At 41.7% G+C, this 16,592-nt stretch overlaps 2 protein-coding genes across 3 annotated transcripts; both read right to left on the bottom strand.

Moving 5' to 3' along the window:
- Nucleotides 1-267: 267 nt before the first annotated feature.
- On the bottom strand, nt 268-1,319 carry foxd5 (forkhead box D5). The gene has a single exon (XM_086205327.1). It carries the CDS (start codon nt 1,312-1,314, stop codon nt 268-270), a length of 1,047 nt encoding a protein of 348 aa, XP_086061453.1. The 5' UTR covers nt 1,315-1,319.
- Nucleotides 1,320-3,441: 2,122 nt separating this feature from the next.
- Nucleotides 3,442-16,238, bottom strand: zng1a (Zn regulated GTPase metalloprotein activator 1A). 2 transcript variants are annotated; one of them, XM_086206385.1, is made up of 16 exons: nt 16,082-16,238; nt 15,458-15,611; nt 15,196-15,282; nt 14,732-14,828; nt 14,260-14,351; nt 11,562-11,621; nt 11,167-11,204; nt 9,710-9,756; nt 9,280-9,366; nt 9,125-9,169; nt 8,479-8,535; nt 6,450-6,501; nt 4,655-4,723; nt 4,486-4,551; nt 4,138-4,264; nt 3,442-3,549 (listed from the first exon to the last, which is right to left on the bottom strand). In XM_086206385.1, the coding sequence occupies exons 2-16, from the start codon at nt 15,582-15,584 to the stop codon at nt 3,476-3,478; spliced, it is 1,125 nt and encodes a 374-aa protein (XP_086062511.1). In that variant the 5' UTR covers nt 15,585-15,611; nt 16,082-16,238; the 3' UTR covers nt 3,442-3,475. The 2 variants fall into 2 exon arrangements, with proteins under 2 accessions (XP_086062511.1, XP_086062510.1); XM_086206384.1 differs by having other exon boundaries at nt 15,458-15,655; nt 16,082-16,204.
- Nucleotides 16,239-16,592: the final 354 nt, after the last annotated feature.

Raw genomic sequence — 16,592 nt, 5'->3', positions numbered from 1 at the left:
ACTGTACAAATGACGTCAGGGTAATAATTATACACGTTTATTATTTTTTTCAAGTTAATTAATGGCAAAACAGTTTCCTCATGGAGTGTTTCATCGACGTCCACACATATATTACCACTGGATCTTATTTACATTACTTCCGTCTACTTTTGAAAGTCAGCGCACATAAATATCATGCAGTTTCAAATATTTCTGTAAGAAATGAGCCAAACGTGTCCTTACGCACGCACGCACGCACACACACACTGTAAAAATAGTCAAGGTTCTTCAGCAATGCGGGTATGAGAGTTTGAGATGCTCGTTTAGTAGAGGGGCGCTGCTCAGCATGGAGGGGGGGCAGAATGGAGTCCTGGGATTCTGCAGGAGCGTCGGAACCAAACAGGCAGCAGGGCCCGACATGATACGAGCGTAACCAAAGGCGTTCTGTGGGTTCTGTTGAGGATTATTGTTCTGTGGACCGGTGGGAGATGGTTTGCTCATAATGGAGTCAATGCTGAATGAGCACTTGGCCTGCGTGCCAGGTTTTGGCTCGGAAAGCTGCGCTCTGATGTCTTTAGGCCCGCTGCTCTTCCCGTTACTGCTCAAAGTTTGTGGTAGAAGGTGATACGAAGAAGGGGGCATCATGATACTTTCCTGAAGGGGCATGTATCGGATAGGAGCAGCGGGAGGGGGGCTTATCTGGCCCCTCACGGAGTATGGTTGCCCGTACGGCCGGTAGCAGTTGAGGTTGGAATAAAACACTAGCCCGTCTTTTCCAAACTCAGACTGATTTCTCTTGAATCGCTTTCTTCGCCGGAGGAAGCTGCCGTTGTCGAACATGTCCTCCGAGGCAGGGTCCAGAGACCAGTAGTTACCTTTGCCCGGATTCCCAGGCTCCCTCGGAATTTTGATGAAACAATCGTTGAGGGAGAGATTGTGCCGGATGGAGTTCTGCCAGGCGGGGAACTTGTCCCTGTAGTAGGGGAACTTGTTGCTGATGAAGTCACAGATGCCGCTCAGCGTCAGCTTCTTCAGCGGGCTCTGCAGGATGGCCATGGTGATGAGAGCGATGTAAGAGTAAGGGGGCTTCACCGAGCTGCTCTGAGCTTTCCTGGACGGTGCGGCATCTGTGCAGAAACTGTTCTCGCTTTCCCCTGAAGAGTCGAGCTCCGAGGAGTCAAACTCAGCCCCCGATTCTACGGAGGAGCCCATGTCCGTGGAACACCCGTTTCGATACCCGGCGGTAGGCTCATCCTCGCCCACTATGTCGATTTCATCCTCCTCTGGAGGCAAGGCGCCGTGTTGTGAAGCTTCATATTCACTGGAGAGAGTCATGGCTGGACGCGTTAAGTTCAAACAGGAGTACAAAGTCGGCAAAGTCAAAGAGGCATTGATGGTTCACCGTGCGTCAAAACCAAAAGGCCCCTATTGGTGCGTAAAGGCGCATGAAGACTCATGGAAAGCCTGAACTGTTCACTGCGGTATTGGGAGCTGATGCTTTATATGCTTAGAGGCTGCTGCCCTGGAGGCCAGTCCCATTAACCTTCGGGACCTATCAGAGTGGCCCCTCACCGCGGGGAGCCAGAGGAGGCAAGCACACAAGTGGGGGCTCGGGGGGGGAAGGGGCAAAGTGCGCACAGACCACTCAGGCAAAACCGCAACTAAAGGGAACAGCAGCAACAAAAATACAAAAAACCCTAACAACGTACAGTATTGCACTGTGTGGCACACTCACACCAAAAAACAGTACAGATGAGGCAGAGGTTAACACGTTCAATCCTTTGCAATTCAGTTGAAGTGGTGACCGTGAGATCTATGAGTGCCAGAAGAATCATCTGTGACAATTTGGCTCGTCATACACTTCGGCTTCATCTAATTGACGTCTAAAAAAGCTGCACAAAAATAAGGTGATCCTACAGATATCTTAAATTTAGTTTAAACTTGATCCCGGTATTTGAAATGTACAGCAGCACAGTTGGAGATGAGGATGTTCTTAGGACTTTTAGAACCACGCCTAACCCCGTGATAACCAAGCGGTTCTCCCTTTGGAACCCCCCGCGGGTTCGTTTAGTTTGCCACCTTTGGATGCCCGCGGGTGGGGTGACCATGAAAATGGCCGTGGTAGAGCTCCCCGCAGCCTGAGGAGAAAAGAGGCAATAGTCGCCTTAACGAGGCCATCAGCATCAGAATCGAGTAGGAAACGGCTCAGCTGCACGGTGCGCTCTGGGCTACAGGGCTCAGCTAGGATTTACGACCGGGATGAATAAGCAGAGAGATCCTCAAAGCAAACCGGAGCAGCAGCGGATATGTGCTAAAACCGCTGGCTGCCAAACCATCTCCATTGCAAATGACCGAGCTGGGAAAACTCCACCCATTTCCTCACCTGACTGGGCCTACTGTGCTCCAGCGTGTGTGTGTGCGTATGTGTGTGTGTGTGTGTTGAATGGTTCTCACATGACTGTACCAATAAAGCAACACATGGGCAACCAGAAAATATAAAGTATTGCATGCCCAAATGTAATTGAAGGTGTGGGGGCCAGCACCTCTCAGCTCAGCTATAAAATGTTAATGATTTAAGTCTAACATATAATTAGAAGTGCAGCTCACAGCCAAGATAAATGTGAAAAAGGAAAAAAAAAAATGCAGTTTTCAATATATTCAACAGTTCTACCCCTTAAATGGAAATATTTCTGCACCAATGGAACCAGCAGATTAAATATGAGAAGTCCATATGAAAAAAGCCTTAAATATTAATTTTGTCACCGTAAATATAAGAAAATAAATCATGATAGAGTTGTAGATGATTAAAAAGTGAAATATATTTGCCCTCGACATCGAGCGACAGTGGTGGGACTATCAAAATCAACAAATATACACTGTTGATTCTCACCGCCGCACGTTCAACTTCAAGCTCTGCACATCTTTTATCCGAAAAGCAAAAAACCAAAAATGTTAATACATTATCTCACTCCTCTGAGTATCAGTGAGCTCACCGCTGTAACACAAAGGCACTTTGTCTCTCTTGTTATGTTAATAGTCAGCTGTTAACAACTGGAAGTGGTCAAGTTTACTAATGATTAAAAAGATTATTTTTTGGGGGTTAGATAGAGTGAGACTGTTGCCGAGAAACATGTTTTGGAAAACTTTATTTGAAATAATAGTTTAATGCAGAAAAGCTGAAAAAAAAGAAGTAAGCAAAACTATTTAATTTACAAAATACTAGTCTGGTGTCAGGCTTCCTCATGTTCCAGGTTTTAAAAATGGGTGATTTTGGTAGATTTCCAGGCGCAAGCTCAACTACTTGTTTTTTTAATACTGAGAAGACTTTTAAACTACAATTTCATGTTTTTAATTGTCGTGTGATCACTACTCAACAATCCTCTGACGTACCTCTGGGAGGAAAGTAACTAGCATCAACAGCTGAAACACAGTCCTGGTGTTATTAATTCCAGAACTGATGTGTTTAAAAAAAAAAAAAAAAAAAAGAACTTCTGATTTAAGGTCCAACTTCTCTTTGCGCCACGGTTGAAATGACGTGCTCCTGAAGAATATCTTTGTCCAGGTTCCTTCCTGTGGGACACAGCGGACACAAAAGTGAACATTACAGCCAGTGAGAGAGACACACACACACACACACACACGTTTCCACAGAAGGCATCATGCTTAATATGATTAAGCTCACACTTGCATGTTGCAATCTTCATCAGTTTCAGCAGATCTGTTGTGCAATGGCTTAAAAACTCACCTGGTAACAGTCTCTATTTACTAAACATTATAGTTATTATTATAAAATAATTCATTCATACCACACACTTTACCCTCACACAAGGTCTAGGGATGCACGATCGGTATCTGCAGTTACTGGTCTGTTTTTGTTTTTTCTTTTTAAATCTGACATAAAACAGTATCAGTCTGATTTCCTCTTCTTTGCACATCATCTGATCTTTATCGTGAGCAAACATACAGGTCACTATGTAATTTAGGAGATTTTCCAAATATTTTAAAAAATACATGCAGAATGTTTTTCCACAGAACACAAAGCCTGAATGTCATTCAAACTTGTTTTATACAGATAATATCAACATCTCTAAAGATCAGCGATCGGCCAAATCCGTTGTAAAACACATCTGAATGGTGAAGAACAGTGTGTTTCTTTACCTATAAAGACCAGTCGGCTGATCCGCGACTGCTCCTCCCACAGCTGAGGAGTCTCATTCAGCTCGTACAGCTCGTGGACCCCCTGCAGCATCACTTGGTGGGCTTTACCTGCAAACGATACAACTCCCTGACAACACACACACACACACACACACACACACAAAACACACACGTCACAAGTCACCAGTAACAGATTAACAGACGATGAATGAAGTGTTTGGAACTGATTAATTCAGATAATAGAGGAGCAGTTATTGATCACAGCAGATACTGGTGTGTGTGTGTATGTATGTGTGTGTGTGTGTGTGTGTGTGGTGGGGCGGCGGTGGCTATTGTGGTTAACTGTACCTTTACACGGATGACAGTCATGGGTTGCCCCTTTTTGTTTTTGAACGTCTTCTCCCAAAGGAGATCCTGAAAGAGTGGAAAATGGGTGTCTACTTATCAAAGGGCGGTATTGTCTCATTAAAAATGGCAGCAGCGAGACAAAGTAGAGCAGCTGAATGATTGTTTGTACCTGAATGAAGACATTTAAGGCATCCTCAGAGAGATCTCCAGCTACTTCAAACGTCACGGTTAAAATACTCTGACAATGACAGAAAAACAAAACAAAACAACATTTGGACTTTTCCGGCTCGTAAATACTGAGAGTTACACTTTTTCTGTTACGCTTTGCAAATCCACATGTTAAGGATGAGTAAGCATTTATGTAAAAGTGCATGCATTGACAGCTCATTTTAACATATATTTTCAGTTTACTGAAAGCAGAGAAGTCATTATTGCTGTTAAACAAAAGAAGTGTTTTTTTACGCCCCACTTGATGACTTTGTCGATGGCCATGTCAAAAAGCACAACTCCACTTGGCACCTGAAACCTAGAAACGGCACCTTTCTTTATCTGCCTGCACACACCCCCCCCCCCCCCAACACACACCCTTCTCTGTGTACTTCCTTACAGCATTAAAAGGACACTTTGCAGATATTTGGTGGTTTTGTGTTGAAGTGTTAAGGTTACACACTTCCTTGTCTTTTGGTATAACAACAGAAAAACAGCATTCTCATTTACATGAAAAGAGCAACATGGAGAAGCAGGGAGGGGGTAGTGGTCGGGTGGGGCGGGGGGGGGGGGGTTCTGAAGGAGGGCCCAGCTTCATGCGGGAAAAGGGGAGAAAACAGACAACAATGCCGTTATTTACACACACAAACAAACCTTGTGGCTCTTCATCCTGTGGTAAAACTTAATGGGTATAAAACCCTAAAAATATGGGATGTAAATTTAGTGGGGAGTCATGTGGTCTAATGGAAACAACACTGGGAGTCATGTTATCACACCGATCCTGGATTCAGATGTTTCTCTTTTTTTGGTTCTGTTTTTCAGTAGTGAGAGACGCAGCAGTGGGGTGAGCGAGGCTAGTGGACGACATTCTATTGGACTGATTTAAGAAAAGTGTTAAGTAAACACATGAATTAGAGAAATCATTGGGTTACCAAAAAAAACCAACAACAAACAAACAAACAAATAGGAAGTTGAAGTGTTAAACTTTGGAATAATTTCTTCAGCTGCAGTTGGATAGTAGATTTGGGGGTTTTTTAAGACTAAAATATAATTATTATCTAACTTCTTTTTTTTTTGAGTATAATATGTGGGTAAATACAGGATGTATCAGTGTATAAAGATTGTAGATAGATGTGGGTTTTTTTTTTTTTTTAATCAAGATATGTGTTCAATTATGTATGTAATTGCATGTTTTCTTTTGTTTTTTTAAAGCGTACTCTTGGAAGATTAGCCACCAGGATCAAAGAGATCCGGAACCAAAGAAAGCAAATTATCCGACAATTGCATGGCGTAGAGCTATCGTTAAAATTATTGTTATTATATTCATCTATTTTTATACTTCCTTCTAAAATGGTAAACTAGACATTCAGCTGCTAATTTACCAGGTGAAACTTGGTTCACTTGTTCGCAAACATTTAATAGTCTGCAGAGCCGCGCCACTGAGGAAAGACTCATCAGTCCAGCCAGCAGAGGCAGTGTTTCCATGTCTATGCTGTGTATGCCACAAAGCAGCTCTATTTGTAGGGTAATAAGACAACATCAAAAGCTTCAAGTTGATCTCAACACAAAACCCAAAGGAGGGAGGGAGTTTTCACTACAGCGTTACAGCCCCAGGGGGAATGCAAGGCACAAATTTAGCCTCAGGAGAATGCATGCCTCCTCATCCTGGAGGAAATGATGTGTTGAAATAAATTAGCAAACAAAACACAGAGCATTTAAGACAATACTAAAAGAAAGATGTCAGGAACAAACAATACCTTGTCAATATGTGGTCCAGTAGGTTTCACAAGCTGGAGCTTCTCTGCTAGACTTTTAAGGAAAATGTATGGTGTCAGTTTTTCTGATTTCATCCCACAAATGCATATATTTTCTACAAAAAAATGCTAGACACTCATATTTTAAGGCAACCTGTTAGTTTACATTTTTATAGAGAAACGTTTTCTAAGTACAGGTGCATTCTGAGAGCACAATCCTCCCACAAGGTCTGTAGCCCAGTCTGCAATTGGACCATTTTGTAGCCTAATATCTCATGAAAAATAAATGTGTAAGAAAAAAGAAAAAAAAAAGAAAGAAAGCCTACCATGCAAGGTAAAGGAACAAAAATCTTTGCATATATTCCAAAGCATCAGAAATATGCTCGACTGTTCTCATAAAAATTAAAATAAATGAATAAACTGAAATAGAAACATGATGAAACAATTAAAAAACAACTTCTATAACACACTATTAAAAAAAAAGCTGAGAAAAAAAATCCTTGATCCAAACCAAAGTGTGTATATCTGATAAATGTAAATCTGTAATGCAGCTAACAGACAAAAAAACACAACCGTGTACATTCCATGCCTGGATACTTATGCATCTCTTCACTGTACAACATGGAGGTCGTGCCCTAACCCAGGATGACCCCAGCTACATCTTGTACTCTGTTTCTGAATGTTTAGCCCGTGTCAGTAAAGAGGGAGTTGATATTGATACTTTGATGTGTTGTACAATCTGTAATAGATATTCTGATTGAGGCTATGTTGCACAAACTGGGGGACACCACATGCTTTCATATGTTAAATACCATGTGACTTTTTAAAAAAAATGTACATTTCTGGACAATTTTACCTCTTAAGAATAAAAAAAAAAAAAACTTCTTTGATGGAACTGTTCACAGCTGGTAGACAAATACATACACATACACACACACACACACACACATATATATAAAATCATCCTAATTGAGTAAATTGACTTGAGAGTTTAAGACTTTAATCTGGAATCTTTCCTTTTCTGCAGAAGGACAGTGTAGTAGCATGGCAGTATAATCCACAGTATACTGGTATCAGTGCTTAATGACACAAGCCTGAATGGACTTGTGAAAACTTTAGAAATGGCAATTAAATCCAACAAAACACCCACTGCTGCTGCCAAACAAACTACAGCCATTGTTCTCTCCTTCGGACCTCCTCGTCCTCCCCCCTTCTGCCTGACCTCACAAGGAGGCTGAATGTTGTGTCCAGCAGCTTGAGCCCTGTGCGCTATTAGTTAGTACCACACAGGCAGAGCGGCGGGGGGCCGCTTCAAACAGCCAGCGTGGGATCGAGAGGAGGAGGGGTCCTGACTCTCAAAGGCAAGGGGAAAGGAGCTATCTGTTGGGACAAGGGGGGACTCCTTGGGAGCCAGTGGACACACACAGCTCTAATCCTCTCCAGCTGCCCTCAGCAACTGACTCAGGGCATGTAAGAGAGCTTTAACACCGCCGAGCGTTTCATTTACATGAAGGGATGAACACTGACTCTATTCATGACAATGACATTTTACAGGGGATACAATATGATGACCACCCTGGGGGGACGCTCAATAAAAGAGTCTGTTAATTAGAGAGGAACACGGTGAGCAACAGTATCAAAGACTGCTGGGTACATGCTTCAGACAGACCAGCAACAAAGGACATCAATGCAGAGCCAACTCTGCAGGCCGAAACCGTCTTCCTCTTTCACTCCAAGTTTGAAAACAGAATATCTAGATACTGTACAGGTGTGTGGTCGATATGACGAACACAGTGAGGTGTCTGCTTCCTAAAATGGCAGCAAGGAGTTGCATTTAGACACTGAAGTATTCTACTAAGTAATAATAAAATATATCTGTGTGAAATAAAAAAAATATGAAGGATAATCCTCCAACATGAATTTTGGTATTGGCCAGGCTGGATTCTAAGTCAGCTTTGCGGTCAATCATATGCACTATCCCTCCTGAATGATATGTTTTTACATGAAACCAATAAGGTGCAAAAGAACTCACTTGGCTCCATCTTTACTGTCAAAGGAATGAAGATCCAGAACTTCAGAGAGATCCACCCTGTGGAGGAAGATCGGCGATTTTAACATCAAACTCCAACAAAGTGAAAAGTGGGCGAGAAATTTCAGCTTTTAGTACAAGTTGCTGAAAAGTATTCAAGAGTTCTGAATGTTTTTCTGATTAACCCCTCGCTGCATGGTGTCTTTCATCTCTTCACCCTGGTCTGAACTCAGTTGGGGGGCAAAGCAGAGCTGAAACACACCCAGACCTTTGATACACACTGCTTGTGTAAGCCAGGTGCTACCTTGGTCCAATAACATGCTATAACACACACAGTGCATGCACACACACTGGCTCAGACCCAGGAAGACCTGGGGTCAGAGAGTAAAGACTTGAGGGTAACTGGACACCCCTGAACGTCTGGTGTTTTCTCAGAGTGCAGCAGTTTGTGTATGTATTCCTGTGTGTGTGTGTGTGTGTGTGTTTTGGGGATTCTCTTGTGCAACGTCCCACCTAAAGAGCTTCATCTTTGATACAAAGATCTGAGCAGGAGCTGCACGTGGAGCTCTGCTGCCAAAAGAAACAAAACAGAGAGCCTGAACACAGTACAACTTCATCATCCCCTGAGAGCTTAAAAAGATAAAATTACCTTGATCTTTGAGTTTCTAAAATCTTGACAACACCATTGATTGACCTGTAGTGAGAAGAAAAAAATGTTGCTACCCAATCAGAACTCACTTCTACCACCATCTTTGTTTTTGCAGCAGTGTGGAAAACAGAAACAGAAGAAGATGAGATGGAGACCTGACAGCTTCTTTGGTTTGAACCAGTTCTTCCTCATTCACCAGGTCTGTCTTGTTGAGAATAGTCAGGTCAGCCAGGGCGATCTGCCTAAGAGACACAAGACCAGCATTCTATTCTGACATCTGAAAACCCAAAACCGCCAACGCCAGCATCTTGTTAATACTGTGTGCTGTTCTTTCTGGAATCCAATGGTCAGGACTTGATCAACTGTTTGGTTTGAAGGTGAAAACACAAACGAGGATGAAGAATCCAAAGGGGGTCATACAACTGGTCTTTGTTCATCTGTGTATTTGTTCAACAACAACAGCAATGGCACACAGCTGCTGGAGGAGACAAAGAGAGAGACGGAGAGACAGACAGAGACAGGCAGACAGATGGACCGGTGGGCAGTTAGAGTCTGGACAGGATGTCATCTTAAAAACGAACATACCTGGCTGCCTCGTTCACGAGTCCATCAGCTTTTTCCTCAGTTAGTTGCTGTGGAAAAGATGATATTATGGAACATTGGATCTCAAAATAAGTGTCTGCATCAAAAAAAAAAAAAAGAAGAAGCCTGAATTCATCACTGAAAACACTACATTTCAAAATAAAAGCCTCTCAACACAGGAAACCACAGGACATCCCATTTCACTCAGGTTTGTCCCTTGGGACGATGCAGCCGTCTCCTCTACGTTTTAATATGCCATAGCAGACAGATCAGGAGGGGCTAATCTGGATCCTGACCCCATGTGTCAACCTGACATTCATCTGTCTATCTCACAGTTCAAGGAACGAGCAACAAAAACGTATTAAAACTCTTGATAGAATGATGATTGCTCAACAACCTCTGAGACTTTAGGTGGAACAAACGGCTCAAGTAAGACCTCAGCTAGATGGATATGTAATGGAACATGCGAGGGGCGAGGTGGGTGACAGGAATTACTCCATCACTCTTCCTGTCATTTGATTTCCTTCATCTCGACTTTCTCTGGCACAAGGATGGAACAGCACATCAGCCATGAAATGTGTCACCTGACTGAGCATGACACCTTCACATTAGAGCCCATTATGTAGGTGTCACTTGCCCTGTTCCCTTTAATGCCCCCGGGAGGGCAAGGTAAGTCTGTGTCCATCGCTACGCAAACATTCTCACAAACTGGGAGGCTTAATCTGGCTTTCGAGTCACAGTAGCTGTGCTTTTTCAAGTATCACATTAGAAAAGTTTAACAGAAACCGAACCTTTGGAAAAATCAGATTTTAACTTTGATAGGTGTTTTTCCCCCTCTTTAAAAAAAAAAAAAAAAAGTTCATGTAAGACCTTTGCAGAGTATGTGGTGGTACAGCGGATGATAAACTTACGATTTTTCACGTATCCAGCCATCTATTTTTTATACTGCTTGCCCTGACTGAGGATGACCTGATGCTATGTCTGATTGTGTCAAACATGCAAGCGTTACAGCTGTTGGGTGTTGGTAGAGGAGCAGATAAATGCCCGTGACTACTGCAGAGTTATATGACAGGGGTGGGGATTGGGGTGGGGGGTGGGGGGGTGAACACCCTTTGTACGCTTCCCCATTGCAGACAAAAGCCAGATGTTACAAGTGTTAGTTGGGCCTTTTGTCCAGCGAGAAAGGAGTATGGGGATGTGAACTGTTTAAAACAGATGACCGATGTGCATAAAAAGCAGCAACATAACGTCGTCCTTGAATAACAAACTAATTTCTAGTCAGGATTTGGAATGAATGAGGCCCAGCGCAAGCTGATGAAATGATGGCTCAGGAAGAAGGAAGAGCGATACAAACCTCAGTGCCAATCTTAATGAACTAAGTTTGCTGCTAATTAACTAAATCAGCTTGACCAACAAATAGAGCAATCATACTGTTGAATTCCAAAAATGTCATTACATACCTGCAGTCCATACTTGGCATCGATGACGGTGATGATACCTAAGACAAACAAAATTTTGTTGACCAGTAAAACAAATGATCCACCTCAACTTTTGCACATTCTTTTCTGGAGCCTTTTGGTGTTCAGTTTGTTTGTCTGAGCCACTTTCACCGACTCATCTGAAGTTAACTTTTGGTCTGCTGGCCTGTCACAACAGAGTGGACAGCTGAGCATTCAGACTCAGGAGTGAGACACTGTGCTCTCACACACACACACACACACACACACACACACACACACAATGCATCGCTGCTTTCAACAAATGGGTGATGTCAAATCAATCATGTTTGGCTGATTAATTAACAGATTTACAAAATAAGAGCTTCATCCCTTACAAATGTTAACATATCACTCACCATCCAGATAGATGTCACTGCCCAACTCTGCATCCACCCAAAACATGGACGCCACAGCGCCTGACAAAGAACAAATAACGGTATATTATGGTATATTTACGAACAAGTCCTAAAACCTGGAACTAGCATTAGTAGTTAGCATCGTTGAAGTCCAGTCCAGTTCCCTTGTCTTGAAGTCATCGAGTTTTATTTTTAAATGCCTGAAATAAGCCCTGCTTATTTATTTTATTAAGCTTGTTTGTTCTACAGCATAAAATATGGAAATACCACCTGTGAATTTGGAGGCCATTTTTGCATTCTAAATTGCATTTGCTGACACATGGAGTACAGAGGTTGTTGTGGACATTAGACCTCATCATGCCTTAAATAGAAGAACACTGTGCAGTTCTTGCATAGCCTAAGATTAGTTTTGTATTTCTAACAATTGAATTTATGCTTCAAAGTCCTGAAAGTGGTGTTTATTTGTGGGGATTAGCTGTTTGAATAGAACGTGCAAGTATCATAATCTTTCTGTTTCCACAGAGATTATTTTCAGCAATTGCCTTTTAATCAAGGGAAACCATGATAACGTTAACTTTCTGGTTAGCCTACAAAAAGACATCATCCTTGTGACACCCGATGGAGGCAAAGCTTTTGTTCAAAAACTCTGAATTCATTAACTTCTGCATGAGTCCATCAAAAGAATGGAAAAAGGCTGGTAGTCGTAGAGATTAAAATAATGAAGAAAATCTGAAGATCCTCAATATGTTCTCTTTGAGTTAAAGATGAATTTTCTTTAACTGATTCATTAAACAATTCTCGTTAAATTAAATTAAGGTATTCCATGACCTCTTCTGAAATTCAAGTGTTTATAAAACTATTCTGAAAAAAACACAACGTTCCTGAGTGAGCTCTGTGAGCCAGATCAAACCAGTATCACTAGCTTTCAATTCTTTTGCTGGTTCATTTGGTTTGTTTCCATTTTCCGCTGGCCCAGGTTATTTCAAGACCCTGTTGCCATGCCAGCCACAGCTTGTTCACATAATGCACTTTTGTCAAACTGCCAAGCGAGAATAAGAAAGCATTGTAAATATTTGATGGACGTGTAATGAAAACACTGTTTTTGAGTGGCATGTTTCACATGAATCACCCGAGCCTTTCCTTGATAGAGGGGGATAGAATCCCCCCGGGAGATTTTATGATTGACAGCAGTGCCGGGATGCGTGACACACCCATCTCAGCTGATAACAAGCCTGTCTCACCCAATGAGACGGCAGAGAGCTGAAGAGTCTGAGTGTGCTCCATTGGTCCATGTGTGCAATGGAGCACACTCAGAGGCGTATCTGCCTGCACTGCTACTTCCTCTCTGACACCTGTCACTTAGCGACACACCCCAACAACACTCACGCCATATTGGCCAAATATTGATTTCCTGATTCAAACATGAAAGCGGAATGGCTGCTTGGGCAAAGCTCCTGGGATATCACTGTCATCAAACCATAAGACTGCCTCTAAAAAAGTGTTTAACTTAAGTTTGGGGGGGGGGGGGGGGGCAGTAGAAAGCAATCAGCAGGTGTTTAATCCCAGACACATTAGAGAAAAGAATGGCTCACACTGCTCCTGCACAAGAAGAGCATTTCATAAAAGCTGGATTAAGCTTTAGCGGTTTTACTGTGAGACCTAACAGAACATGGATCATCGAGTGACCTAATCAGAGCTAGTGTGAGCAGGAGCAGTCAAAGATACAAAGATACTGAATAAAAGGGGACTGTTCACTGCAAGCTCTGAAAATAGTATGAAAATGAAAAGAAATGTGTTGAGTCCTATTTTAGCTTTAACTTTGAATTCATGGTGCTTGATTAAAGGCTGCTTGTTGTCCTGAGACAGTTCAGTCTCTTCTTTTTCATTGCTTATTTTTTTCTCGTTCCAGTTTTTCAGGACTTTGTAACACAGACCTGATGAATCAAACTTTGATCACATTACTTCACAGTCTTGCAAACAGAGAAAAGTGCAACTTCGACAGGTGACAGAGCAGCACTGTAATTATATGTAAAGAAAGCAAGTCAGACATTTTTGGCATCATGTGACAAGTTAGCAATGAGCTTTTTTCAAGTTTGTTTCAACACTCGTCTGTTATTCATCACATTATGAAGGTAACATAGTAAAGCTGCTGAAACATTCTGATGAAGATGAGATACAAATGTGACATGGTGTGATTTAGGAGACAAGTTTTCTCACTGATTCCGAGATTAAAGAAGCCCTCCACTGGTTTTGGTGCAGCAATTTACCATTCATGAGTATCTTCTAATGATTTAGTTATATGACCTGCTGCAGTCTGGAAATCAAAACTGTAAGATGAGCGAGCACAGTCATCATTTAAAGATGTGTTTTTAAATGTTTCACGCATTTTTAACATGATAATGTTTGCAAACTGACAGTCAAATCTGTGGGTGGTGTGTGTGTGTGTGTGTGTGTGTGTGTGAGTGGGCTGTGTGTGGGCTAGATGACCCAAATGTCCTCGTCTCCTCCAGCCAACAAACATCACACCTCTTGGTCAAAGAGGTGGTGACACCATGAGCTCATATAAATCAAACTGATAGGACACTGAATGTTTATATGCCCCGCAACGTGTCAAATATAGAGCTTGAAAAGAATTTTTAAAAAACAACAACAATTTAAAAAACTAATATTCATTTTTAATCTGCAAATGTATCATTACCTGGATCAGCAAGTCCTGTAGTTTCTAAAAGGATATAGTCAAACTTTCCTTTCTTCTCCATCAGGTTCTCTATGGCTTTAAAACCATTGTCCCTGAAGAATGAACAACAGTAAATTGAAACATGACATTTGATCACTGTAAACAGAAGATTGGAACAAGCACCAGCCACGCAAATCCAGTATTAATTAAGCTCTGCATATATATATATATATATATGTGTGTATACACACACACACACACACACACACACACACACACACACACAATATATAGTAAGTCTTTTCTGACTTTTTTTACCACTTAATATCAGTCACCCCAAAAATTCACACACACACACACACACACACACACACACACACACACACACACACATTACAAAAGGTTATGCAAAGCTATAACCACTGACAAAATAAAAAATAAGAAAAAAACAAGTGGCAGGTTAAAAGCGAATGTGAGTGATAAACCTGCATACTTGACAGAGCAGCAGAGGCAGCCATTTCTCAGTTCCAGCCACTCCTCATACAGTTCTCCAGCATGGCTCACCGCAAGGGACTTCTCCAGGGCGCTGCCTGCAGGACACGGATAGAAACATGTGGTGAGGACAAGAAGCTGGTACCAAAGATGTCCTGTAACTTTCCCACTGAAAGGTGATTTCAACAGAACAAGCAGCAAAACAGTTTGGACATATTACAACTCCACTTCACACCATAATAGGAGTAAAACATAATGGAATCCCAAAGATCTAAAAAGCAAATAATGAGTACTATGCAAATGTGAGGCATAGTATTTGACTGTGAATGTGTGTTTTTGTGGGTTCAAAGTTGTTACAATGCTGCTCTCTTGTGGAGAGTTGTGATACAACACATAAAATCATCAAAGCCAGCTTCATGAGCAGACATATGGTGTGACCTTTTGTCTAATGCTAATTAAGATTACCTTCTCCAAATTCATTGAGTATGACAGCAATTCGTTTGTTGTGTTGTTCTGTTAGGATATAGTTCAGGAGTGTGGTCTTTCCAGCACCTACAAAGGAACACAAGAAATATGTTACTTTTTAAAGAACAGTCAAGCAAATCACGGTTTTGCGTCAGCATAAATGTTATATTCAGAGCTGCACTGCGTTACAGTGACACTGGAAAGATAAATGTGTGAGACTATAATCTAGATTATAAGCTCATTAACACAAGCAGGCTCTCACCGAGGTAGCCAGTGATGATGGTGACAGGTATCTGCCTGGCAGGAGGATTAGGCTGGGTGTTGATGGGCACCAACTCTGGGCAATCATCGTCCTCCTCCTCCTCCTCCACCACCATCACACCATCCATACCAGAAGAGATCTTTGATAGGAGGATCTGATGGTGATGATGATGATGAATCAGCAGTTTACACAAATATACTGGAGAAAAACGTCATCTAGTCAATCCATAATGTAGACAACAGTCATGTACATTAAAAATTCTCATAATAACAACGAACATCAATCTTTGGTTTGAAAAAGCTCAAGCAACTTGTCATGCTTCAGTGTTATTCAGTGTAAATGTGCCACCATGACCTCAACGCACGTCTCTGTCCAAAAATCCTCGTCAAAAAACCCAAATAAAAGCACACAAAGATGACAAGACGACAAAGAACATTTTGACCACATTAACCAACACATTCCCCACCCAGATACTCCTTTAAACTCTGGTAATAGCATCGATTAGCTTCATACACCATCAACACCTACACATGTATTTAAAAAGGGGAACAACAACGTGCCATTTTACCACGACAACGCAAAAACCATGGTTGTCTCTGTTTACGAATACCAAAGAAAAATTACCTGTTATTTTCGTTCAAATGGGAAACTTTTACAATTCTTCAGCGATAAAATGCCTTAGTGCAGCGTTCTGCCTTTACTGTTGTGACAGCGTCCAACACAGTCTACACTCCGGTCAAACCTGAACACATCGACAAAGGTTCCGCTTTCGTTCATGTCAGTCAGGACACAAAGTCTGAAAGGAGTTGAGCTTTCAAAAAATCAAGAGAGCAATGAAATAGCCAGTTTAAAACATACTTTTAATGCATATCAAACTTCAAAGTCTATATTTACATAAATATTTTATTTCATTGCCCCACCTAGTGATGATTGAAACTGATGTAATGACCGCTATCAGCCACAAGAGTGCGAAATTAATTCTTACATTAGTGACAAGTGCCTAGGAAGGAAAATATTAATCATTTAACTATACAGGTTAAGGTTAGGTTATAACAGGTTCTTCGTTCTAGTAATTTCCTAGTTTCAGGTATTGGAATATAATTTGGGTGAAGCTGAATATCTGAGTAGTTTAATG

This window comes from Aulostomus chinensis, chromosome 6 (assembly GCF_037954235.1).
Source record: "Aulostomus chinensis isolate RoL2024-O1b breed Wild chromosome 6, RoL_Achi_v1.0, whole genome shotgun sequence".
Classification (NCBI taxonomy): Eukaryota; Metazoa; Chordata; class Actinopteri; order Syngnathiformes; family Aulostomidae; genus Aulostomus; species Aulostomus chinensis.
This window is presented reverse-complemented; position numbering and strand designations above follow the sequence as displayed.